This window comes from Chiloscyllium plagiosum, unplaced genomic scaffold (genome assembly GCF_037043375.1).
Source record: "Chiloscyllium plagiosum isolate Xiang-an unplaced genomic scaffold, Cpla_swu_hap1 HiC_scaffold_21, whole genome shotgun sequence".
Taxonomy (NCBI): domain Eukaryota; kingdom Metazoa; phylum Chordata; class Chondrichthyes; order Orectolobiformes; family Hemiscylliidae; genus Chiloscyllium; species Chiloscyllium plagiosum.
Genome location: NW_028270159.1, coordinates 11,933,466 through 11,959,475, shown reverse-complemented (window position 1 = coordinate 11,959,475; position 26,010 = coordinate 11,933,466). Strand labels below are relative to the sequence as shown.

Below are 26,010 nucleotides of genomic sequence, written 5' to 3'. Positions count from 1 at the left end.
TACCTGGACAGATTGGCAGTTGTGTCAGCCTAGTCAATTTCTCTTCCAGTGATATGCTTGTAATAATCAGCTTGTCAATTTCACCCAATCTGGTTTGTGTGGGCTCTGCTTTATTGGCTAATTTCTCTGACAAAGTACAGGGTTGAAGCTAAACAAAAAAAGGAGGTATTATGAAAGCAAAGAAGATGCAAAAAAAAAAATGTAGCTGCTAAAATTAAGGAAAATCCAAAGTGGTTTTTATCAGGCTATGAAGAGCAAGTGAATAACTAACTAAGGAAAGGGTAGGGAAAATCAGAGATGGACAAGATAATTTATACATGGATACAGAAGATGTAAACATGATGCTATGTACATATTATGGCCCTGTTTCAGAAGAAAGATCAGATAGGATCGTATAATTTGCCTCAGGAGCAGGAGGGGGCTGAGAGGTGGCGTTCATTAAAGGTGCACAAAATGAAAACGTTTGGATGGAGTGGACAGGGAAGAGTGGTTTCCCCTAGCAGAATTACACAGTAGTATAAATTTAAGGTGATGGATCGCAAGATTAGAGGGCTCATGAGGAAGAACCCTATTGCCAGGAAGTTGGTAGCTTTCTGGCATTTACTGTCCAGCTTGGTGTTTGAGGTGGAAACCCTCACTTCATTGAAATGGAACTTTTATCTGCAACTGAAGTGCTTGAGCCTGCAAGGATACGGACCAGGTGCTGGAAAGGTAAATAATCTATTCAGCTTGTGTAGACACAATAGGCTAATATAGAGGCCACTGTCACTGCTTCCCCTTTTCCATGGTCCTACAAGTTGGTGTGCCCTGTGTCCAATACTGGAACACTCAACCCTCAATCTTAATTTGCTGTAAAGGCTCAAAACAGAATATACATAATGCAAATAGATCAATCCCACATTAAAGATTGTGTAATTACATGTTTGATGTGTCCAAATCACTAGTCATTTTTAACACAAGTGCAGGGCAAGCTCTCAGAATCAGCTGTTTTTCATAAAATTGGCAAGCATGAAAACTTTTTTTTCACAAGTACCACCTCCAGCTAAAAATCAGAGAGGTACACAGATGGCACAGAAACACTTAGCAAAGTCAGAGAGCAAGAAATTTGATTTGTGTGTGGTTGAAATTAAACACTTGTGCCCTCTACATTTGAGAGAAATTGTCTCTTTCCACCTTACATCAATCAAAAATTCAGCTGGAGACAGCACTTTGGAAATGGGTTTGAGCTGAAAAAGGATATAAATCAGAAACTGAGCATTCCACGACACGTTAAAAAAGTCTTATTCTCCACACAATTGAAAAAGAAATACCTTCCCATTTAAAATGTTCAAGGAAAATCTTGAACAGAAAGGTAATTGGGTATCACTGACTACTTTCCTAACTTAACAGGATAAATGGATAGTTACTCAAATAAAACTTCTCTGGAAATCTGTTTTTAAAGGCCAAATCCCAAAAGTACCACCAATTGGAGACAAAGTAAGCTTTCAAATCAGACAACTGGGCTTTAAAAAAAAAGCAAACAGATGCCTAGCCATGAACATTTGCAGTGTAAACTGCCAGTTTCCAAATAGAGTTAACAGCTGGTGTTTACATGCAAGGTCTTCATATGTAGTACTTTGGAAATAGTTCAGAATAAATGAAATTTGCTGAGTAACATGGAGACATTCGAGGAAGCCATTTTGAACATTGATCTACAGCACTGAGAAAGGCCCTTTAGCTCATCAAGTCTGCCCTGGTCAAAAACCAACCAAACTATTTTAATTCCATTTTCCAGCACTTGGTCCATAGCATTCTATGCTTTGCCGTCACAAGTAAACATCTCAACATTAATTAGTATAAGGGGTTCCGCCTCTACTACCCTTACCCTCAGCAAGTTCCAGACTCTGTCAGGGTGAGAAAATACTTACTCATATCTCCTGCCTCTTAATCATTGATCCCTCCACCAAGGGGCAAAGTCCCTTCTTGTCCACCCTGTCTCTGCCTCTCAATTTTATACATTCCAGTTACGTCCCCCTTCAGTACCCTCAGCTTCAAAACAAACACCCCCAGTCTACGTAATCACTCTTACATAACTAACTCTCCAGCACAGGGGCAATGCCCTATTAATTCCTCTCTGCACCCTTTCCAGTGTAACCATACATGCAGTGATAAGGCTGCAAAGATAAATCAATGTCAGTTTTGTCCTTAAATGTTCTAACACCAAAGTACGTACAATGACTGCAAGACCATAATGAGGTTTTCATTTGGACTCTCAATGCGTCTCCACAGATATTTAACTGCTCAGTATTTCAGCATCATCTTCCTTCAGATTTCCAGCATCCACCTTATTTTGCTTTCTGTATTAAAACAATTCCATCTTATGACGTGTTTGGAGTCAAAAAGTCACACCCACCCCTGCCATCCCCAATCAATCAATTAGGAAAGGCATAACATTAAAACCCAAAGTTTCAAACAGCAGTTTCATCAGGGAATGTTATCTAATAGAAAAGACGGGTCTTTTTAATACAGAATAATTTCAGAATGCTCAGAGTGGTAATTACATGATATCACAAGCATTCGGCCTTAAACCTCGGTGTTCAAGTACAATAAGGGTTTTTTTTAAGCATGTTAGAACATCAGCTATCTTTCCAACTCCAACCAAGTGTTCAATTAAGTAACCCCAAGTTACTGATGAGTCAAGATGTCAGGTTTGAACAAGCCTGAACATGTGCCACTTCCAGACTTCCTTTCCACTGTTAGTCATTGTTAAAGATAGCAACTCAGACTATTAAAGAAAATGAGCTGCAGAGTTAAATTGCACAACAGCCCAATTCATTCATAATGCATGTGGCCATTTTCCTGCAGCAGTGATGGGAATACGGGCAGGGGAGGAGAAAGAGGAGTGGAGACCGCTTTAAACCTGGCCAGCACCCAGTTAATGCGGAGTCAGTGAAAACACTGAGTGCAGTTGTTAAAAAAGATACAAAAAAAGATGAGCCCACTGTCAGATTTGCAAAATTCATACAATCCCTATAGTGTGGGAACAGGGCATTCAGCCCATTGAGTACATACCAGCCTTCTAAAGAGCACCCACACACCCAGTCCCCCCTCTAACCCTGTAACCCCGCATTCCCCATGGCCAATCCACCTAACCTGTACAGCTTTGGACTGTGGGAGGAAATTGGTGCTTGGAACGTGATGCAAGCAGAGGTAGTAGAGGTAGGCATGGTAGATTCATTCAAGGTGCATCTAGACAGATGCACGAATAGGTGGGGAGCAGAGGGAGACAGATGCTTGGGAATTGGGCAATAGGTTTAGACAGTGGATTTGGATCAGCTCAGGTTGGAGGGCCAAAGGGCCTGTTCCTTGGCTGTAAATTTTCTTTGTTCATCCCACACATACCCAGCTCCCCCCACCCCAATCCCTGTAACCCCACCTTAACCTGCACATCTTTGGACTGTGGGGGGAAAACTGGAGTGCCCAGAGGAAACCCACAGAGACATAGGGAAAATGTGCAAACTCCACACAGACAGTCGCTCAAGGGTGGAATCAAACCCCAGGTCCCTGTTATGTTCCATAGCTGATGAGCAAGTTCTCACATTAGTATCTATACCTAGCATTTACCCACTCTCCAAATATTCCCAAGTTCAAAGGAGGGAACCCACATCCCATTCATCTTTATGAACCTTCCCTTTAAAACAAAAATTTAGATTAATTAATACCAATTTCCTTCACTTGCCTCCCATCTTTGCTGAACTTCCAGAGTCACTGGCGACATTGAGAACTCAGTAATACTTATCACATGAACTTTTAAAGGACACATGTTGATCAGTGTCGGCTGGGTTCTTCAATTTCAACCTCAGCAAATGTTTCTTCATTATTATGTTACAGGAGAGATCACATGATGGGAATGAGGAGCAGAAATTCTGCCCAACATCCTTCCTTCCTGGAGCATACAGACTAAACGTCCTATTCTCGCCCATCTGAGCATCGGGGTCAAATTCAGTATGGATGACTAAATGACTTTTTAAAACAAGTGCTTACACTCTAATCCTGCTGATAGACCTCTTAGTTTTCTTGAAAGCGTAAATCTTTTATTATCTTGAATGAAGATAATCTTCACTTTAAAATCAAATTTTTATCAAGTCTTCTATTGAATCAAAATTATAATAAAACTTGATTCACAACACACTATTTACTTTCACCTGCCATTTCCAGGTTTTATACAATAGAGAGGTTTGAAAACATATCAACATTAGATTTTTTTTGATGGACTTGGAACAGCTATAAATTAATAATCCAGGCAAATTTGGTTAAAAGGTTACACTAGAATATACAGGCACCCCCTCCTCTTATATGCTTAACTCAGGATCCAACATTAATGTCGTAAACAACAAGATTCAAACTGCAAAACTCTCAATCCACTCAGGTACCATGGGTACTAGGAAATTAAAATAATGGGCAAGATCAGCCATTCCTTTCTGGGGAAGTTTAGCATTTGCTTATTAGATGGACCTGCATGGCAAAATTCAGCTCAGAAACATCAACGCCAAGGATGATTAGTCAATGTGTCTGTAGATAGAGGTTTATTTTTATTCTCAACAGCAGAGGATTGCAATACCTTGGCTGTGATCATTGCTAAATACCACTAACAATGCAGTGGAGTTGTTGGCACAAGCATTTTGGAAATGCATATTTTCCACAGCACAGGACTGGGCACTGTGCTATGACTAAAATGCCATTAAAAACCAGGACACTTACACTTATCCAATGCATCTTACAATCTCAGGACATTGGAAACTGCTTTACAGCCAATGAACATCTTTCAAAAGTTCAGTGACTGTTGAAGGAAATGTACATCCAAATGGCAATGTGATAACCTCAGTCCAATTTGGCCCTTCTAAAAAAAATGTTGGTTAAGGCATAAATATCAGCTAGAAAAGTGATAATTCCCAAACATTCCTTCAAAATATCGCAACTGAATCTTTTTCACCTGTTTCGCCTCAGTTTAGCAGGTTTCATCTGAGCAGAGCACACATACCTCAGCCAAAGTCAAAACTAAATTTAGGGAATGTAAATTTGTTTTTGTGATGTCATTTAATTAATCCAGTTCTTCTGCTTCAAGGATATGTACACAGAATGATCGCACTCCCATTTTAAGAGTTGCATTTCTACAGGATCAGCATTTGACCAAGTGATAACCATTTTGCTAGTAGTGCCACGAAACATTCCTGAAGAAGGGCTTATGCTCAAAACGTCGATTCTCCTGTTCCCTGGATGCTGCCTGACCTGCTGCGCTTTTCCAGCAACACATTTTCAGCCACAGAAACATTAATCAATTGAATAGAGATATTAACAGAAAACAATGGGAAAACTAACTTAAGGGTTGAGAGAGGAAGATAAAAAAAAACGAGCAAGCAGTAAGTGGATCACATGTCCTTTTTTCCCCCAAAAGCCTACAAATGTTAGGATGGTGAAAAGCTTTTCAGATCCTGAATGAGGATATGTTAAAGTTGGAGGTGGTGTGACTAGCATGTGTGAGATGTTGAGGAAAGGATGGCATGTTTGGAAGTGTAAATGGTACAATTTGCATTTTCAGAAAGCACAAAACAAAATCACCAAAATTCGAGAAGCTAACATCAAAAGGTTACTATCACTGATCACCATCCAGGAGGTGATTTGAGCCTGGTCAGTTAGGGTACTTTGCCTACCCGCACAGATCTGCTTAGATTGATTCACATTGTATCTTGCCAGTCACTGCTCCCTTGAATGCTGCAGTCAGATTTTCCACACTTGATCTCGGTCACTGGATAAGTGCAGCATTGGCACAATTTCTAAATTGCTCCAACCACAAATTACATTAGCTAACATGACTATACACTTTGTCTAAAGGTCACTACGTTTAAAACAAAATCACAGCCTCAATGGATGTGTTAAACTCCATTATTATATCTCAATTAAAATTGTTTGCCTCTATACATTAGAACCAAGTCACTTTGTGGGTGGCACGGTGGCACAGTGGTTAGCACTGCAGCCTCACAGCGCCAGAGACCCGGGCTCAATTCCCGCCTCAGGCGACTGACTGTGTGGAGTTTGCACATTCTCCCCGTGACTGCGTGGGTTTCCTCCGGGTGCTCCGGTTTCCTCCCACAATCCAAAAAAGTGCAGGTTAGGTGAATTGGCCACGCTAAATTGCCCGTAGTGTTAGGTAAGGGGTAAATGTAGGAGAATGGGTCTGGGTGGGTTACGCTTCGGCGGGTCGGTGTGGACTTGTTGGGCCGAAGGGCCTGTTTCCACACTGTAGGTAATCTAATTCAAAAATCTAATTCAAAACCAACACTGCAAATAGCTTATTTTTTTAATTCATTTAGAGAATGTGGGCATCGCTGGTTAGGCCAGTATTTATTGTCTGTCCCTAGCTGCCCTCAAGGTGAAGGAGAGCTGGCTTCCTCTATTTAGAGGAGGTACTTCACAATGCCATTAAGGAGGGAGGGAGTTACAGGAGCCTGACCCAGCAAACAGAAGAGGAGAAAGTGAGGTCTGCAGACGCTGGAGATCAAAGCTGAAACTTTATTGCTGGAACAGCACAGCAGGTCAGCCAGCAAACAGAAGGACAATATATTTATAGATCAGGAGGCTTGAAGGGGAAACTTGCAAAGTGGTGGCATCCCCAAGCATTTGTTGCCTTCATCCTTTTTCGATAGCAGTGGTCAAGGATTTGGAAAGTACGAAATAGCTTAGTAAATTTCTGCAGTTCTTCTTGTAGATGATGCAGTGTTGTTACTGGCATCTATGGCAGAGAGTGAATGTTTGTGGATATTGAGCCAATCAGACAGGCTGCTTTATCTTGGATTGCGTAGAGTTTGAGTGTTGTTGGAGCTGCATTTGTCCAGACAAGTAGAGCATATTCCATCGCATTCCAGACTTGTAGATGATGCACAGGCTTTGGGGAGCCAAGAGTTGAGTTACTACAAGATTGCTAGCTTCTGACCTGTTCTTGCATCTAAATTATTTATATTGCTGGCTCAAGTCAGTTTCTGCTCAATGGGTTTAGAGGTAACAGACCTGAAGTAGTTTACAGAGTCTGAAGCAGATGGTTTTGTCCACATACTGCGGTGACTTCAAAAGCTCAACTCTAGGGTTAACAATATATCAAGGCTATATATGGCTTGGATCAGTATTGGTGTGTAGCTGGGGACAGCAAATCCTAACAGGAGATAAAAAAGGGTAATAGCTCCTGTCTGACCAAAGCTGAACTGCTGGCAACTGTGGCACATCTATGATTTCAAATTGTGCTCTTCAATTAATCAAATATTAGATTCTTTAACCTATCAAAAGACCAGCTTCAGCAGGACACTCACCGGAAACACAAGCTTTTAATTTAATACATAAAAATTAGCATAAAAACACATTATCTGAAGGAACATACAGTATTTTCTTTGATCAGTCTCATCGCAATCTGAATTGGCCTATGTCTAACTAATGAGCAACTCAAGTTGCACTGAAGAAGTGACAAAAGTGAACCAGTGAGATCAGGGTTCTGATCAAGGGTGCCGCTGTGCCATCTCATCTGGAAGCAGTCATAAAAAAGCCCATTTATGTAATACAGTTGACAACCACTCTTGGCAGCTCAGATACATTTTACTGAATCCAAAACAAGCAAAACGTGCATTCTTTCCATTCACCCACCCATGTTCAAAGTTTTACTTCTGAAATCAGATGCACCAGAAGAATTCTAGAAATCAAATAAAAACTAGAACAGACACATGAGCACGATAAAAATTAACCTGCCTTTCACATTACTAATTTACCTGCTGATTCTACTATTTCATCCATTGAGGATTGTAATTTCACATCTTAGATGAGCTATAGTTTGCTGCAGTTCAGCTTTGGATAGGCAGAACACATCAGCTTTAGGTGTGTCTTTTAAAACATTAATGACTCGCACCAACCTCGCCTCATCCCTTGTGCTTACAGCAGCAGATTCTAGGCTGCTGGGGATTGCTGCCAGGAGCTAATTGCAGCATCCACTCGCTGAGGAGAAAAATCTCTTTGCACTGACTATTACATTCAGATGCAAGCAAGGAAGCCAGTATGTGAAAGGCAGTAAAAGTCAGAACATTAGAAATAGAAAAAATATCTTTGAGCCCATTTACAGACTGACATTTCCACTAACAATCATTTGGCAAGAGGTGAAATATGGCAGTGCAAGGGTCAAACATTTTAATTTAAATACAGCACTAATGTTGTAGTAACCAGTCTCTGGTGATAAAAGCACGTCATTGGATATTGAGGAGACACGTACAAGGTAGGTTTTGAATCTTTCAAAGTTAAAAAAAGGCAATAAATGACAATCAGGAACATTATCCAATTCTACATACGCAGGGAGTAGGTCAGATGTGACAGACCCACTGGCTTCCAAACCTTAACATGAATAATTTTAGTCACACACAGGAATTTAACTTTGACAGAGACAGATCACAATAGACTGTGCAGATGAAAGGACTGCTCTTCCGACTTGTACAGAACAAAAAGATGACATCACTTTTATCCAAGCTGAACAGTGGATCACTTGATTCTTAGAGACAGAGCTTCAAAGTATTTGTGTACACACCTCTGCCAAAAGGAAGTTTGCTATTTATAGCTCAATTGTTTAATGCAAAAAGGAATAAGAATTAAAATCATATGATCCAAATCAGGGATTTCAAGGAATAGGCTTTGTTTTTTTTCCCCCTGTAGCTTTGGAGGCTGAGGGGCGATCAATAAAAGGCTTATAAAATCATGAGGGGCATGGGTAGGGTGAACACTCAAGGTCTTTGCTCTAGGGAGGGGAGTCCAAACCTAAAAGGTTTAAAGGGGAGAGAGGAAAGATTTAAAAGAGGGACCCAAGAGGTAACTTTTTCAGCAGAGAGTGGGGCAGGTATGGAACAAGCTGCCAGAGGAAGTAGAAGAGGTGGATACAATTACATTTAAAAAGGCATCTGGATGGGTAAGTGAATAGGAAGGGTTTAGAGGGATGTGGGTCAAATGCTGGCAAATGGGACTAGGTCAGATTGGGATGGCTGGTTAGCACAGATGAGTTGGACAAGTTTCGTGCTGTATGACTATGACCAGCAATTGATATCATTCGTGGAATTGTCAAAGGACTGGACTGTCCCATTTTTTCTTCCCCCTGAGTATTCAAAAGATGAATTTGAAAGTGAAGGAAAGCAGTAACAGTTTAAAAATATTTTCTTGGCAGACTGCCACAGTAAACCACACATTCAGATGCTTGCAACATGGTGGTACAGTTTCGCTTTACTCTGATGAATCAATATTTAAACATACTGTTAGGGCTTACACAGCTCCAGAAGTGAAAATACACTACATGGCACAAATTAGGAATTGTACCAGGCAGCTACCTGAATTGTATGGTGGAGGCTACTCAATGAAAGGGTCCCCACAGCTTATGAGGAATCCCTGCAATGGCTCAGGAAATTAATGAAGTGAAAAATGAGTGATGCCCGAACAGTGCTGCAAAATCTCTCACACCCAACCCATTCATGCCTGAACTTCCCACCTGACAGCCTGGTCTGTGTTTTGATTGTCACTTTGATGAGGTACACAAGGGAACGAGGCATCCATGGAGAATGCCAAGCAACCAATTAATATCTTCTGAAGGAAGGGGGAAGGAAATTGCTAAGAGAAAAAAAAAAGTGTGGTTAAGTCAATAACAGTGGGATGAGAAAATACTCCAATCTGATGTCAAGAAGCAGTGCAGCCAATCATGATATTTAAGTTTCTGAAGTCACACAATCAATTTTTTTTTTTAAATTGCACAAATCATAGTTAATAATCCAAGGCATCAATTTAAAACTGCACTTCAGGCAGAGACAGTCATCTTCTGGTAACCAAATCTAGCTGGAGCCAATTTGGAAGGAAGTTAGCTGGTCTGTTCAGTACAAACGGCGACGATGGCAATAAAATTGAAAATGCTTTTCAAAAGCAGCAAAGAAAACCAGAAATTAAAAGCAAGTCAACAAAATTTCAAAAAGAGCCAGCTAATTACAAGCCTGGCATGACTCCCTTTAATGCAAAACTTTCGACAATTCTTTTCAGCTAAAATAAATATTCCAAAAAAATCTTCAACACACTGCTTGGCCTCACCTTTAAAGCATCGCTAGTCTCACACGCTAAGTACAAACCCAAGTCTCTTTATCAGATGCTCTGATTACAGTGAAGCTGTCTTTAAAATGGTCAAACCCTGATGTTTTCAGTACAACTCTTTTAAGAGCGAGAACATTTATAAAACACAAGCAAGCACCACAGGGAAGAACTGCAGTTTTTGACCCCTACATGTAGTAGCACCACTATCAACTCTTTCTAGAAGGAGATTACAGTTTCACTGCACAGAGGTGAAAGCATTCCTTCGGGTTTCTTTATTTTGACAGAGTCTCAGTTACATATCTTTAGTAAAATGTTACTGCTTTCAGAGACTCTGGCATTGAGGAAAATCCCAGCAACCAAATCACTTTTTCATATACAGAGCACTCCATCAGTATTCAAATCCCTGAGGCCAGTTTAATACCTCACCGATTGTAGTAAAGTAAAACTCCTTCAATTGCCAGCGGACAAATCCTTCATCGTACATAATGTCTCCTAGTTTTAGTTGTATTTCCTCATTCTGCAGCGTGCAGGCTGGTATGTAGAACATCTGGGTTATCACAAATAAAAATTCATCTATACAAGATCTCCAAATTGACTATTGTATAAAAACCAACATTGTTAGATTCTTTGTACACCGTGGTAACGAGCACCAAGGTATCAATGAGAAAGTGGCTTCTCTCCAAAGCTATAAAATAAACATTTCTTTCCATTATGAGATTGCTTTTATCCTTTCAAAAAAAAAAGCAATGAGGAGGAGGAGCATTCTGCATATTAAACAGATCTGTTTGGCATTCTAAGTCTTCTTACACTTTTAATATCAGAGTGGATAGTGCTGTATCAATCAGAACCTAGACTGGTGTACAGAAACCCCTCATTCACTTAAAGAGCAACCCATTTATTTGCAATCACTGCAGCATCGGCTCCTTCACTACAACACTGCTAATTCGGAGGTTCTTATCAGACAAACAACCTAGATAACCAAGTGTGTTATACTGCTTCCCACATTAAAGGTTCTTTGAAGTTTGCTTTGGTGCATTTAAAGGTACAGTATAGTTTCCCTGTTTACAAAAACATCGTTCACTGCTTCTTTCAAAGAGGTACAGGGTTCCAAAATTGAGACACAGTCAAACAATAATCATTTAATTAGTGAACATCACACCTTTTCCCTTTATTCTTTGGCTGTTCTCAAATCCAAAAACCACGAGACACAAACTGTTGCCTTTTCCCTAAAGTGGGTTTGCTTTTTTTTAATATAAATGTTCTCTTTTGTGTCTCAAACTCTGTGCAATTTACTAACAGCATTTACTTTAAATTAAAAGCTTCAAATCAAGGCCGTTAAGCACTAGATCCAAAGGCAACAGTAGTTAAGTGGATGTAGTTGCAATCTACCCATATCAAGTACAAACAGGGTCCACTAGTGAATAATCCACCAATAAACACTTTTCTCAGGAGATAGCACCCTTTTCTGCAGATGAACAGCTGGGAGCTTTTCTGTCAAGGCACAGCAGTTGTCCTATGTGCGATTCATAGTCTGGAAGATTCTAGAAATCTGCAACATCACAGGACCTGTCTCAGGATCATTCATCCACTGAGTGCTGTTCAAAGGATTTTCCAGCATATCTTCAAATGCTGCAAGAAGGGAACACATTGGTGGGGATGGGCGGAGGAAGGTTTAAAAAAAACAATTAAATGGTAACATGATACAAATGAAATTCTACAGCAGATAATAGCATAGAACTCAAACCTTCCAAAATAATCTTAAAAGCAAATATTAATTTAAAACCATGAACTTTGTTGCAATCATTAAATAAACTTTATCTTTTAATTCATGTTTCTGTGATCAGTTATTTTGCAATTCTCAACCTAAATTAATCTACATTATTTATTTTAAGAAAAAACAAATTTAATATACAAGATGACATACTAATGTTACTTTCACACTTCTGTTTGGAACAGAAATGGAGAAATAAACAACTTTTGCAGAAAACAAAGTTAAACAGCACACTACACGTGGGAAAAGTTGTTGTTTCATTAGAGTCATACTGCTGGATGACTAAGTAGACCTCCCCAGAAACTAAGGATGCAAAAGTATGAGCAAAGCTCACCCACCAAGTCTAAAGGCATTCTGGTGAATAAGGGCAGAAACAATTCAGAGCAATCAAATTCCTTGAGAAACACAGCTGAGCATTTTATAAAGCAAGAAAGATATTTCTTTCTCCCCAGTAAGATTGTGTAGCATAAGTGAAATGAGTCAACAACCTTTCTTCCTTTTCCAGACGAAAAGGAACTTTTAATCCTTGCTCACGGATCTCTGCTAGTTCAATTGGCTGCTACACAGTATCTTACATGAAGAGAATGCAGCCGGTGTTGTGAGATAGTGTTTATAATAGTTTCATTGTTGACTGCACTATGGAAGCCCACAGACATGATCCAACAATATAGACTCAGGAACAGTGCAAATGCAACAAAACAGCACAGATTATTTTGCTCTGAAGAGTCACACTGGACTCAAAATATTAACTGTGTACTTCTTGCCACAGATGTTGCCAGGCCTACTGAGTTTCTTCAGCATTTTCTATTTTAACATTTGCTTAACATTAGAAGAGTTATATCTCAAATAATATTCCTATATGAACTTTCCTCATGAATTAAGTATGGCATTTGAGCGTGTTCAAATGTTAACTAGTTGACAACAGCTGCCATAGAAAATCAGGAGCACAATCACAGCCAGTGTTGGACTCCATATGAACAGGCGTCCACAGGGAATGTTATTTTTGCATCCACATTATGATTCATGCAGTTTTTCACACGGAGGCTCATTTTACTCAAAAACACCAACACTCCATTAGCTCAATGAATTGACCAATGTTACTGTAGCACAGGCACCCACTGCCACAGAGAGCCCTAGGAATATATTAGTGCTGCCGTCACCATGTACGTTAAATGTAATACAAGACTGCAATTTATGGGAAATATGAAGTGCATACTGACCATCGAAGCTCTCACTTTATTATCTTACGCATCAATGCACAGTGAAACATCCCTGCTACAGTAACAAACTAATGTTAAACAATTAGTGAATCTCTGAAAATAAAAGGTAAAGAATGCAGGAAATTGTCAGCAGGTTTTGCAGAATCTGTGGTAGAGAACTGACAAAAGGTCACTGACCTGAAACGTTTAACTCTGCATCTCTTTCTTCAAATCAACATACAGGTGCCACTACGTTCAGAACATTAAAGACACAGGAGAAGCAGGCCATTCACTGCCACGGAGCGCAGTGGAGGCCAGGACGTTAAATGTCTCCAAGACAGAGATTGATAAATTCTTAATCTCGCAAAGAGTTCAGGGATAAGGGGAAAGTGCGAGTAAGTGGCATTGAAATGCCCAGCCATGATTGAATGGCAGAGTGGACTCGATGGGTCAAATGGCCTTACTTCCACTCCTATGTCTTACGGAGTTATTTGATCCATTGAGTTTGCTCTACCATTCAATGAGATTATGGCTGATCTGATAATCCTTAATTTCATGTTCCTGTCTTATCCCCATAATCCTGGATTCCATTACAGTTGGGAAATCATTCCACCTTAGCCTTGGATACATTTCACAACCCACTATGGTACATCTCCATTGTAGTAATGAATCTGTGGAATTCTACGCTCAAAAGAATTCTTCCTCATCAGTTTCTTGAATCAGTGATTCATTAGTTACTGAAGAGAAATCTGGCAGGACTTGGTTGTCGATCTCTAGTTGAAATGTGTGCGCATGCATCAGGTTGGACCCAGGGCTGGCTGCTGAAGAGCATATCGACACTTAATATATTTATTATAATCTTATAGATATACTGCATACGAACTCTGGGGGGAGTAAAAATACCAACCAACTACCCAGTAGTTGATAGACAGATAAAAATGACAGGAAGATAAAAATAATAAAAACCTGTTTGAACCCTAGCCTTACTTGATAGATCAAAGCATTTGAAGAAAGAAAACTTACCAAGTAGTGTTTTAGGATTAATCAGTCCCAGCTGTACAACAGGATTGTCCAGGATGGCTTGAAATAATGGACTTTCAGTGTCAATGCCTTTATCTAACTCCTCAGGGGAGGGCTTTCGATCACCCAGCAACCATTCACACTGAAAAATAATAATTCGTTACTGATTGGCAATTTGATAGATTTGTAGGGATTATGTTACACTCCAATGTGCAGCTAAGAACAGAGTTGCAGCCACATGTTGTTTCAGGTATAATTCAGTTTACAGCATCTACAAAACTGGTGGGGAGTAGTCGTCCTCAAATTCTTCATCTAGACAACATTTGTGGTAGTTCCATCACAACTGGGAGGTTCAGATTGAAATGAAAAATATTTCTGGGGCACACTAATGCAACAGGATATGGAGAGAGTTACATGATGTGCATGTTCATGTAATGGTTTCTTATTTAGGACTCCTTACAAATTGGCAAAAATCTCATCTGGACATTATAATTACCACACCAAAAGAGAAAATGATGGAAAATCTCAGCAGCTGATGTTTGGAGTCTAACTGACCCTTTTGTCAAAGCTCTTTTCTCTCCTTACAGATGCTGCCAGACCTGCTGAGATTTTCCAGCATTTTCTCTTTTGGTTTCAGATTCCGGCATCCGCAGTAATTTGCTTTTATAATTATCACAACTTTTGAAAGGTAGGGAAAAGAAAGCAACATGGCTTAATATACATCGGTGAGGCGAGAAAAGCTCTTAGCTGCAGTAAAAGCAAGCAAGTGATCATTGTTTTAGGCCCATTTGTACTTCTATCAACACACAATTATCTTGCCCAAGGTGGTCAACCTCTTGTTGGGATGTAGTTCCACACAATTAATGTTTTGGTCTAAACGGTGTTGTTACAGAGAGTGTTGCCATTTGTCAAGTAAGGGACCATTTTGGACTCTGGATTTCCCAATGAAAAAAAACTGGGAAGACTGCGCCCAAGTTCTCGAGTTTAGAAGATTGGGAAATTGTCATCTCATTAAAACATTTAAAATTCTTACAGGGCTTGATAGGGTAGATGCTGGAAGAGCATTTCATCAGGCTAAAACAAGGACAGTTTCACAGATTAACAGGCAGACAATTTTGGGACGGAGATAAAAAAACAATGATTTTTAAAAAGCAAAATTTGAGTGGTGAATCTTAAGAATTCTTTACCATAGAGGGGCCAAGGCTGCTAATAATTGTGCATATTCCAGACAGATTTAAAGATATCAAGTGACATGGGGTGTATTACAGGAAATCTTAGAGGTGAAAGGTCAGCCAAGACTCAGTTGAATGGCAGATCAAGGTTGAGGGGCTAAATGGTCTCCTGCTGCTCCAATTAGCTGTATTACAAATCCCGAAATCAAAAATGTTTAACTTCAACACATATATAAGATCAAGTATTTCAGAGTTTTGGTTTTCTTAAGTGATCTGTCCAACGTGCACTTACAGCAGCATCTTGTTGGTTATTGTTAACTCGTAAAGCATCTATCACCTCCTTTTCATCAAATCCCATTTCCATCAGAGCAATCATAGCCTTTAAAAGAAAAACAAAAATCAAATTATCAACTGTTTATCTATTTAGATATCACTTGTCTGGTCTTGAGCTACCAATTTTTAAAAATTCCTTGCTACTTGCATATAGTCTTTCGTGGAAGAGCTAAAAATTTTCATTCAGTACATTCAATATTCACAAAACAGCATACTTAGAAACAAAACTCTCTGCTCACATATAGCAAAATTATGAACACGTTCTTTTTGAAGGTGCAATGTCACAATAAATAGTAACCAGAACAATTCTGCACTGACCCACGGATGTCGATTGTGGTAAAAGCACATTCTTGATCATTCCTTGGCCCTCCTGACATGTACAGAAATTGGATTCTGGACTAGTGGTGCTGGAAGAGGACAGCAGTTCAGGCAACATCCGAGAAGCAGTAAAATCGATGTTTTGGACAAAAGCCCTTCATCAGGAATAAAAGGCAGAGAGCCTGAAGTGTGGAGAGATAAGCTGGAGGAGGGTGGGGGTGGGGAGAAAGTAGCATTGAGTACAATAGGTGAATGCAGGAGGGGATGAAGGTGATAGGTCATGGAGGAGGGTGGAGTGGATAGGTGGAAAAGATAGACAGGTAGGACAAGTCATGGGGACAGTGTTGAGCTGGAAGTTTGGAACTAGGGTGAGGTGGGGGAAGGAGAAATGAGGAAACTGTTGTACAGAAATTGATCAAAGTTTGTATAACACTAGTTCCTGACCAGTGATAAGATCCTCAGACAAGAACCTCACCGCAGCCTACCGCAGAGCAGAGAGCCAGTCTTCACAGGTAACCGGAGCTCCTTGCTTGTAGCCAACAAAATTACAGTTCAGAGTTAAAATGCAGAACCTTCAACATCACCTCCAGGTTGTTGCTCAACTGTGTTGAGGCATCTTACTCCTGGCAGAATTAGAAAGTGTCACATTTTAAAACTATTTGGTTCTTTCTCACTGTGATGTCTCATCACTGCTTGTGTAACTCAAACTGGACTTTTACAACATCTTTGAGGCACAATGACTTACCAAAGGGATGTGTACAATGACTGGAATCAACTCAGCTGGTTGAATTGATCATACATAGTACTGTGCAACATCAGGAAAATACTCATAATAGAGAGATAAAATGAGATTTTGAAGTGAAATATAATCACTTGCATAGCTCCATATTTTTCATAACTCTTTAGTAATACATTACATTTTTCAAAATCTATGCACTCTAACTTTCAATTGTGAATACCTATGGTGCTATATTAAGCAACAGATAGTATGCCAAAGTCCACAAAAACTAGACTTCAAGGTGCAAGCAGAACTCCATTCATGTCACACACATTCAAATCAATCAATTAATTCTGCTTACTCTGGGTTCTGGCCGAAATTCTCGTTTCCGCCTGATTTTCTTAAAGATGTCAGTCAATTCATCTTGTTTGGCAATTTCATGGACAGCTTCTGGCTTTGCATTCTTTGCAGCTGCTCTTGGCCCTCCAGCTGTCCCATCCCCAGGTAGCGGTGCGTCGATTGTTGGGTCCTCTGCATGCTCAATTAGCCACTCCATAGCCTGTGTTACAGACATACTGTAGAGAGAAGGGAACACCCACAGTTTGATATTTGATGGCAAACCTCAGTGTAGCTGAATGGATAAGCACTGCACTCTGCAGTTATACTGCATTTCCCATTACAGAACTCCAACTGGTAACACACACTGCCACTGGTTAGGTTCTTCCATTAAATAAAAAAGGTTTCAAGATTTGGAGCAGAGTCATGTTTGGAAATGCAACCAGATTCCTGCACCTCTTACCCGTGCATTCCAAATGTCACGGTTTTAACCAGCCTTAAAAACAGGTTTTTTTTTTGGGTGGAGTGAACGATCTTCAGAGTCAGAGCTGAAAGAGACCCTTCAGTCCACCAATCCATGCCAAATATAAACTAAACTTGTCCCACCTGCCTGCTCCTGGCCCATATCCCTCCAAATCTTTCCTATTCATGCATCTCTTCAAATGGTTTTTAAATGTTGTAATTGTACCCATATCCATCACTTTCTCAGGAAGTTCATTATCCACATGCAAACTACCCTGTGTAAAAAAATTTGACTGTTATATCTTTTTTAAATTCCTCTCCTCGCACCTTAATGTGCCTGAAATCCCCAATCCCAGGGTAAAGACAGCTACCATTAACTCTATCTACACCCCTCATTATTTTATAAATTTCTATCAGATCACCTCTCAGACTCCTACATTCCAGTGAAAGTAGTCCCAGCCTTTCTTTATAATTCAAACCTTCCATACCCAGCAACTCTTCTGAGCCTTCTCCAGCTTAAGATCCTTCCTGTAACAGGGCAACCAGAACTGGACACTATTCCAGAAAAGGCCTCACCAAAATCCTGTACAACCTCAGCATGACGACCCAACTCCTATTCTCAAAAGGACTGAGCAATGAAGCCAAACGCCTTTTTAACCACCTGTCTACTAGTGATGCAAACTTCAAAGAAAGAATTATGTACCTGCACCACTAAGTCCCTTTGTTCTACAATACTACCTAAGGGTCAAAAGGTGTGGTGCTGGAAAAGCACAGCCGGTCAGGCAGCATCTGAAGAGCAGGAGAGTCGATGTTTTGAGCATAAACTCTTCATCAGGAATGTGGGGGGCCCAAGGAGGCAGAGAAATAAGTGTGGGGGGGGGGGGAAAGCTCGGAATGCGATAGGTTGATGAAGGGGGGGGGGCGGGGAAAGAGTGATGGTGATAGATCGGGAGTGGAGAGTGGAGCAAATAGTTGGAAAGGAAGATGGACAGATAGGACAGTTCAAGAAGGCAGTGCTGAGTTGGAGGGTTGAATCTGGGATGAGGTCAGAGGATGGGAGATGAGGAAATTGGTGAAATCAACATGGATCCCGTGTGGTTGGAGGTTCCGAAGGCAGAAGATAAGGTGTTCTTCCTCCAGGTGTCGCGTGGCTAGAATTGGCGATGGAGAAAGCCCAGGACTTGCATATCCTTGGCGGAGTGGAATGGGGAGTTGAAGTATTTGGCCACAGGGTGGTGGGGTTGTTTAGTGCAGGAGTCCTAGAGATGTTCTCTGAAATGTTCCACAAGCTAGCATCCGGTCTCCCCAATGGAGAAGAGACCACATCGAGAGCAATGGACACACAGTAGATGATGCGTGTGGAGGTGCAGGAAAACCTCTGCCATATGTGGAAGGATCCTTTAGGGCCTTGGATGGAGGTGAGGGAGGGGAGAGATGTAGGTGCGGTTTTACACTTCACCAGGGATCAATGTCAATTTCACCAGTTTCCTCATCTCCCCTCCCCTGATCTTATCCCAGATCCAACCTTCCAACTTGACACCGCCCTCGAATTGTCCATCTTCCGTCACACCTATCTGCTCCACCCTCTCAATATCACCCCTCACCTTCTTCATGTACTTATCGCATTCCCAGCTACCTTCCCCCAGGCCCCCTTCCCATTCCTAATGAAGAGCTTATGCTCAAAACATCGAATCTCCTGCTCCTCAGATGCTGCCTGACCAGCTGTGCTCATCCAGCACCACACGTTTTGACTCTGATCGCCAACATCTGAGTCCTCACTTTTTCCTCCTCCTACCCAAGGCCCTACCATACTGTATGAGTCCTACCCTTGTTTGCTGTACCAAAAGGCAATATCTCGCATTCATCCAGATTGAACTCCAGGTGCCATTTTTCAGCCTGTTGACCCATTTGATCAAGATCCCTTTGCAATCTTAGGAAACTTTCTTCACAGTCTACTATGCCACCAATTTTGGTGTTATTTGCAAACTTACTCACCTGCCTTCTATAATCTCATCCAAATAATTTATATTTATGACAAACAAGAGAGAACCCAGAAATGATCCCTGAGGAACACCCCTGATCACAGACCTCCAGTTTGAAAAGCAACCCTCCACCATTGTTCAGTCTCCTGGCCTTAAGTCAATTATGTATCCAATTTGCAAGCTCACCCTGAATCCTATGTGAACAAACTTCACAAATGAGTCTACCATGCAGAACCTTGTCAAAGGCTTTATTAAAATCCAAATAAACAACGTCTGCTGCTCTGTGATCAATCGTTTTGGTAACTTCTTCAAAAAAACTCAAATCAAGCTTGAGAGATACAATTTTCCTACACAAAACTATGCTGACCACCTTTAATCAACTTGCCTCTTTAAATGTACATAGCTCTTATCTTTTATAATCACCTCCAACAATTTACCCACAACCAAAGTCAGACTCAGGTCTATAGCTCCCAGTTTCTCCTTACAACCTTTCTTAAATAAATGTTACAACATGGAGGTCGACCCCCTCTTAATTAAAACCAAACACCCAGAAAAGCTCACCTTGCTTTATAATCTGTTAAAATGTAAGTGACAGAGCACATAATTTCCACTATTTACAAAAAAAAATTTATTTTCTTAACTCTAATAGTGGACAGTAAACAAAAAGTATTCAAAATCCAAGCACTCCCCCACCCCACACCCTTTTCTTAACTTACTATCTGACCCCTAAAATCTAAAAATGCTGTTCCAATACCACAATTATTAAACATTACATTAAATTAATCTCAAGACCACATAGTCTGTCTTCTCCACTGTCTTCAATTTTCCACCTGCTGATCTCCCTGGGGTCATCTTTTTACTGAACGTTTTATGTGGAAAGGTACCTTTTATAGATAGTGTATCTTCTAAATTCAAGAGCAAAATTTTAGATGGACAGTTAGCTCTCTGGCTCTACAGCAGTTGCTCTGACCAATTTTCAAAATGCCCGCTTTTTAAAAAAATACCTTACCACCTCATTAGTCAAAATGTTGCCAAAATAATAAATTGAAACTCAATTTGGTTTTAGTATTTTGGGCATAATTTAAATTCAAATTGTCGTCAAAACAGCAACCAAACTCAGGTACCCATTTAACACAGTCATTTGCTGTATGTATCTATTGTGGAACAGTTCGCCTTCCAGCCTTTCTATTCAGGCAGCTGAGCCTGCACTTGAAATTTCCTTCAAAATTCAGAAAACACTTTCTATTTCAAAGTGAACATACATGCTTTCAACTTCGTAACACAAAAAGGTACAACATTAGCCACCCTCCAGTCATCAGGCACCTCATCCATAGTTATAGATGATGCAAACCTATCTGCAAAGGTTCGCGTAATTTCCTCTTGCTTCTCACAATGTTCAGGGATACATTAGATCAGGTCCCGGAGATTTATCCACTTTTATATTCTCTAAGGCCTCCTGCAATGTGAACTGTTTTTAAAATACCGAAGTTTATTTTCTCTGCATTCTCTGGACTCCATTTCTTTCCCCATGTAATATTCCTTCAGTATCTCTCCCACATGTGATTACTTTCTTTGGTTCCAGTCTCAAGGGTAGACTTATAAGAGAAATCAAAGCAGTTCAGCAGGGAGGCAGATTATTTGATAGCCCTCTGCTGGGATAAAATTAGCATTTTGCTTTTCTTGTAAAAAGATCTACAACCAGGTTATTTGCTCCTTAGTGAGCAGGAATAAATAGGGAGGAACATCCTTTGAGTAAACAAATCAACCAAGACCTTTTTTTTTTAAAAAAGTGTTTTATGACTGTGTAAATAAAACAGGTTTCCTACTGAACTCAAACTCTCACCATCTCCAATAAAAATCCTGCTCGTCAACCTTCAACACAGAGCAACCTAAAAGATACAGAACTATGCAATGCAAAGCACTATGTTTATGGGTAACCTCTACCGCTCAAACAGTTCATTTTAGAACCGTAAACATCCAAAAGGGAACACTCCTCCTAAAAACATGATTTGGACCTTCGGGTGACCATCCTCCAAGGTGGACTTCGGGACAGGCAGCAGAGAAAAAAGTGGCCGAGCAGAGGCTGATAGCTAAGCTCGGTACCCATAGGAACGGCCTCAACTGGGACCTTGGGATCATGTCACATTACAAGTGACCACCATTGCACTACACACACCCACCCTTACAGAGACACAAACTCCCACATGCACCCCCTCACAGACTTAAGACCACACAGAGTGAATTTGTACTTGCAGGGTTACATTGTACTTTGCTGAAAAACTGCATGCATTCATGTAGAACTCTGTTGTTATCTCACTTTTTAGATTAGAATCAATCATGGCATAGACAGAGAACACAGGGAGCCAACACCAACATATTGTCTAGCTATCACCATTGTTAACAGCTAACCCCAGAATGCAACTTTTTAAAAAAGAGGTTCTGTGATTTACACATGAAAGAAGTGAAACTATCACTGTATTCTAACAGATGAAAGGCTTAACAGACAATCAATTTTGAAATGTATAATTTCAGTTACATCACACTAAATTTTTGCTATAAATTCTGTTAGGATTGAGCCCTCCACTATCACCTGATGAAGGAGCGTTGCCCCGAAAGCTAGTGTGCTTCCAATTAAACCTGTTGGACTATAACCTGGTGTTGTGATTTTTAACTAAACATCAGACAGCAAACATCTCAAGACAGACTCACTGATTCAGCCGCAGTGCTTTTGCCGCTCGACTCTCAGGGAAGCCCATCTCAGTCAGCTGGCGCAGTGCTGCCTCATCCACCCGGTCCTCCTCATCTTCATCTAACATTGCTGCCAAAAGCAGGAAAATCATTAGTAAAATGTTCATTCTAGAATAATAAGTGCACTCTCAGCCAAGTCAAACTCCAGGACATTTAGGAATGGGCAATAAATGGGAGAGTAGTCAGCAAAATCCAGATGACATGAATATATTAAGAGGTATTAAGAGCAAGACAGACATGCCAAGGTTATTGAAAAGTGAACACTATTGTTTCCTTTAATATAAATCACACTTATGATGCTTCCTCTCAACTCCAGCGACAAATGGTGTACTTTTTCACTAACAGATGAGTGAGGGAAAGTCGATTGATTCAGGTTTACTGCCTCCTACTGCTGGAAAATGAATGGTCATAAATTAACCCATTCTCCTGGTGATAAATCAAGTCAAGTCTTCAAAAAAAAAGGTATGCCCCAAATAATGAGTTGATTAAAAAAATCCTATACTGTGCTATATTGTTCTATGTTCTATGCTACTCCTCAGCTGAACCATCTCCAGCCACTACGTCCCAGTCTGGCTTGGATTTGAGTGGAAGAATTCAGCAGCATTATGCAACGATGGAAATTATGAGCATTCTGAATTGCTTTAGTTTACATTCCTCTTTTATAACTGGTTTCCTAAAATGTCCATTCAAACAGCAATCCATAAATGCAAGTTGTTACACTCTAGCTGAGTTTTGAAATACCTAAAGTGTGTTAAACTAGCATAGTGCAATAATTGAATCACCGCTGCCATGTTACTTTCATGGGCAAGTGAAGGTTCCTTCGCTCTTGCGCAGGAGTTTGTTAGTAAAGTAAACAAGATTAGTTTGGCATTTCTGGTCAGCATAGACGAGTTGGACTGAAGAGTACTTCCATACTGTACAGCTCTGACTCTCAACTTTACAGTGCAAGTATTAAAATAGCCAGTACAATGACAAATCTGGACAAACATTTTACAAAACGGCTCAAAATGCTGAACAGCACTGATTGCTTTTGCTACATCAATAAGGATTGAACAGAGCTGCCTGGAATTTTATCTCAAATGCAGACACCTCTACAGTTTGAGTGTCAACTTTCTCATTTGTCTGGAGTGTCTCTATTACACAAATGTCTTGGGAATAGGTATGGTGTCACAGTTTTATAGTATATAGAATGGGGACAACTTGAAAATCACTTTTTACTTGGAGATAACTGTAAAAATTGTTTTTTTGAACTTCTACTTTTGGGTGAGAACTATAACCACTGGCACTCAGACCCCTGTAAATATGATATTTGCAAATGCAAACAATAAGTTCAAAAAGTCAGGATTCTCTTTACCTGGAAGGCACCTTCACTGTTTTGCAGTATATGTTTTCTGTCAGTTTCTAACAACATAGATAGCAAGCCAGCAAAGTGCAAAAACTTCCTGCAGTCTCAGGGGCCCTCTGAAATCCCTTCATGAAGTCAAAGAACTCATGACCCTCCTTTCCATTGCATAATGAGAACTACAAGGACAATATGCTATTAGAAGAGGACACAAAGTAAGGGTAAGCACCTGGATGATGGGATAGTGTAGGGGGACGAGCTGAGAATAGTTCACAGGTCGGCGCAACATCGAGGACTGAAGGGCCTGTTCTGAGCTGTATTGTTCTATGTAATAGGAAGAGCACAATTCACAGAACCATTTGGATACATTTTTCAGCTTTAGCTTTAATTCAACCATTGTTGCCTGTTTTCTTGCTCATGGTTAGTGACTCCTAGTTGAGTAAATTTGAACGTGTACCTCAGATCCCTGGAACAACATCTGAGTGGACTTTGCGCAGAGCATTTCATTGGAGTGCTTCCAATACTACTCAACATAGTGTGCAGCAGGAGGCCCAGCCAAATCCAATACAATCACTCATTGAAACACCATACACATTTCTTCTCACAGCTGCTACTGTTCAATATTCCCTGCCCCACCCCCCCCAGGCTCTGCGGATGCAGAGGATGATTGCATTGTTCTGCCACTGCCCTATTCAAATTGCCTGAGCAAACACATACCTTGGCCCTTTCTGATCTACACTTAGCACAGAGGCTTCAAGGACATATACAAACAATTATAAAAATAGTCAGGTACAAGGATATGTGGAGAGCAAATAAAAGCAGAGCCAGATATCAAGAGCTGAATTGGTCCTGCATAAGTAGATTAGTCTTCTTACCATTTGCCTTTTTAAATAATTCAACAGCATCTGGATTTAGAGCTAGCAGTTTCTGTGCCACTTCTATTAGGGAAACAAGGATTTTCCGTAGTTCTGTCTGAAACTAGAAATTACAGGTCAAGTTTACAAATTATTCTCAATTAATGAATTACCAACCGGTTCCTCCCATTCACCGCTTCCCCATCACCTCTAGCTCAAAACCTGATGAGTGCCCCGTAACTCATTTCCTGCAGTTGCTACTCATTACTTTACAAGGATGAAAGCAAAAGGAGGAACCACAGGTAGTCAGCATCATCTAGAAAGGAATGGTGATTTCAAGCAATGAGTTTGGTGAGTTGTCAATTTCTTCCTTAAAATGTGGCAGGTAGCTAGTGTTTAACTGGATTTTATTGTGTTTAGAATTAAAGTAAGCTCCTTCCATCCTTAGGCAGGGTAAACAAGCTCTACTGGAGAGTAGCTGATCAAGTGGCTCAGTCTGCTTTTTTCTCTATGTAGTTCTACAAAACAGGAGTACAAGTGACACCATGCAGTCTGCAAGTGAGAGTTCACATAGAAGAGAGTTTGTCCAGTAGAGGGGGGCATTCCTGATCTCTTTTCTTATTTCTTTCCTTTATCTCTTCTTCACCATCCAGAATTTGACTCCTGCTTCAATGCAGTGGAAGGACTTAGTTGTTATTCTACTTGCAATAAATGGTCTTTACAGTTCAAATATAGCACATCAGTTTGGCCCAGTGGAATATGACAAATAATGGAAATACCACCATGTGTTAAAGACAAACACACCTGCTGGAGGAGAGAGTCTACACAAGCTTTAGCTGGATTCTGGAATCCAGAGCTCAAGTCACTGTTGTGCATGCACAAGACAGGATTATATGAATAGTATGTTTCAGGATTCATAGCACTGCAGTTTAGGGGTGTACAGGAAGATAAGGAATCGGTGACCACCAAGCAGTGCATGAGAACAAGGCAGGTGGTGGAGGAGTACCCTGAAATGATCTCACTTGCAAATCAGTTTTCCTCTTTGGACCCTGACAAGGGAGATGGTTCTTCAGGGGAATGCAGCAACAGCCAAATGAGTAACATCATGAATGGTTCAACTGTACAGAAGGGAGAAAGAAGAGGGGAAGAACAGTACTAATATGGGATCCTTTTATAAGGGGAACAGGAAGGCATTACTTCTATGGCAACAAACATGATTCCAAGATGGCATGGTGCTTCCCTCTTGCTAGGTTCAAGGATGGCACAGAACATGTACTGGAGATTATTTAAGGGAGGGGGGAAACCAGTCAGTCAATGGTCATGGCTCATGTCAGAGCCAATGATTTAGGGGAATGAGGTCCTGGAAGAGGATTTCAGAGAGCTAGAAAAGAGACTGAAAAGTAGAATCTCCAATCAGCATTACTCCAAGTCCCACGAACAGTGAGCATAAAAACAAGAGAATTGAGCAACTGAATTTGACGGTTGCAGATTGGAATCCAGTCTTGATCAGGATGAATGGATTACGTTTTGGCAGGACCAGAACTAATAATGTCCTCACAGGGAGTTTTATTCATGCTTTTGAGGAGGGCTTAATCTATTTTGATGGGGATGTAAATCCAAGGTTGTTCAG

General features: G+C 40.5%; 1 protein-coding gene and 1 long non-coding RNA gene across 2 annotated transcripts in view; one reads left to right on the top strand and one right to left on the bottom strand.

Moving 5' to 3' along the window:
* The window catches only part of LOC148146096 (uncharacterized), a 98,462-nt gene that overhangs the window by 70,046 nt on the left and 2,406 nt on the right, over positions 1–26,010 (top strand). The gene's annotated exons all lie outside the window — the stretch shown is intronic.
* ubac1 (UBA domain containing 1) overlaps positions 7,337–26,010 on the bottom strand; it is a 42,702-nt gene continuing 24,028 nt past the window's right edge. Inside the window, exons 5-10 of the mRNA XM_043720474.2 lie at positions 24,402–24,504; positions 22,146–22,254; positions 17,018–17,231; positions 15,580–15,666; positions 14,119–14,257; positions 7,337–11,754 (exon numbers count right to left, since the gene is read on the bottom strand). Of these exons, the coding sequence (XP_043576409.1) occupies positions 11,639–11,754; positions 14,119–14,257; positions 15,580–15,666; positions 17,018–17,231; positions 22,146–22,254; positions 24,402–24,504 (768 nt within the window). The 3' untranslated portion in view covers positions 7,337–11,638. The remainder of the gene's footprint in view (positions 11,755–14,118; positions 14,258–15,579; positions 15,667–17,017; positions 17,232–22,145; positions 22,255–24,401; positions 24,505–26,010) is intronic.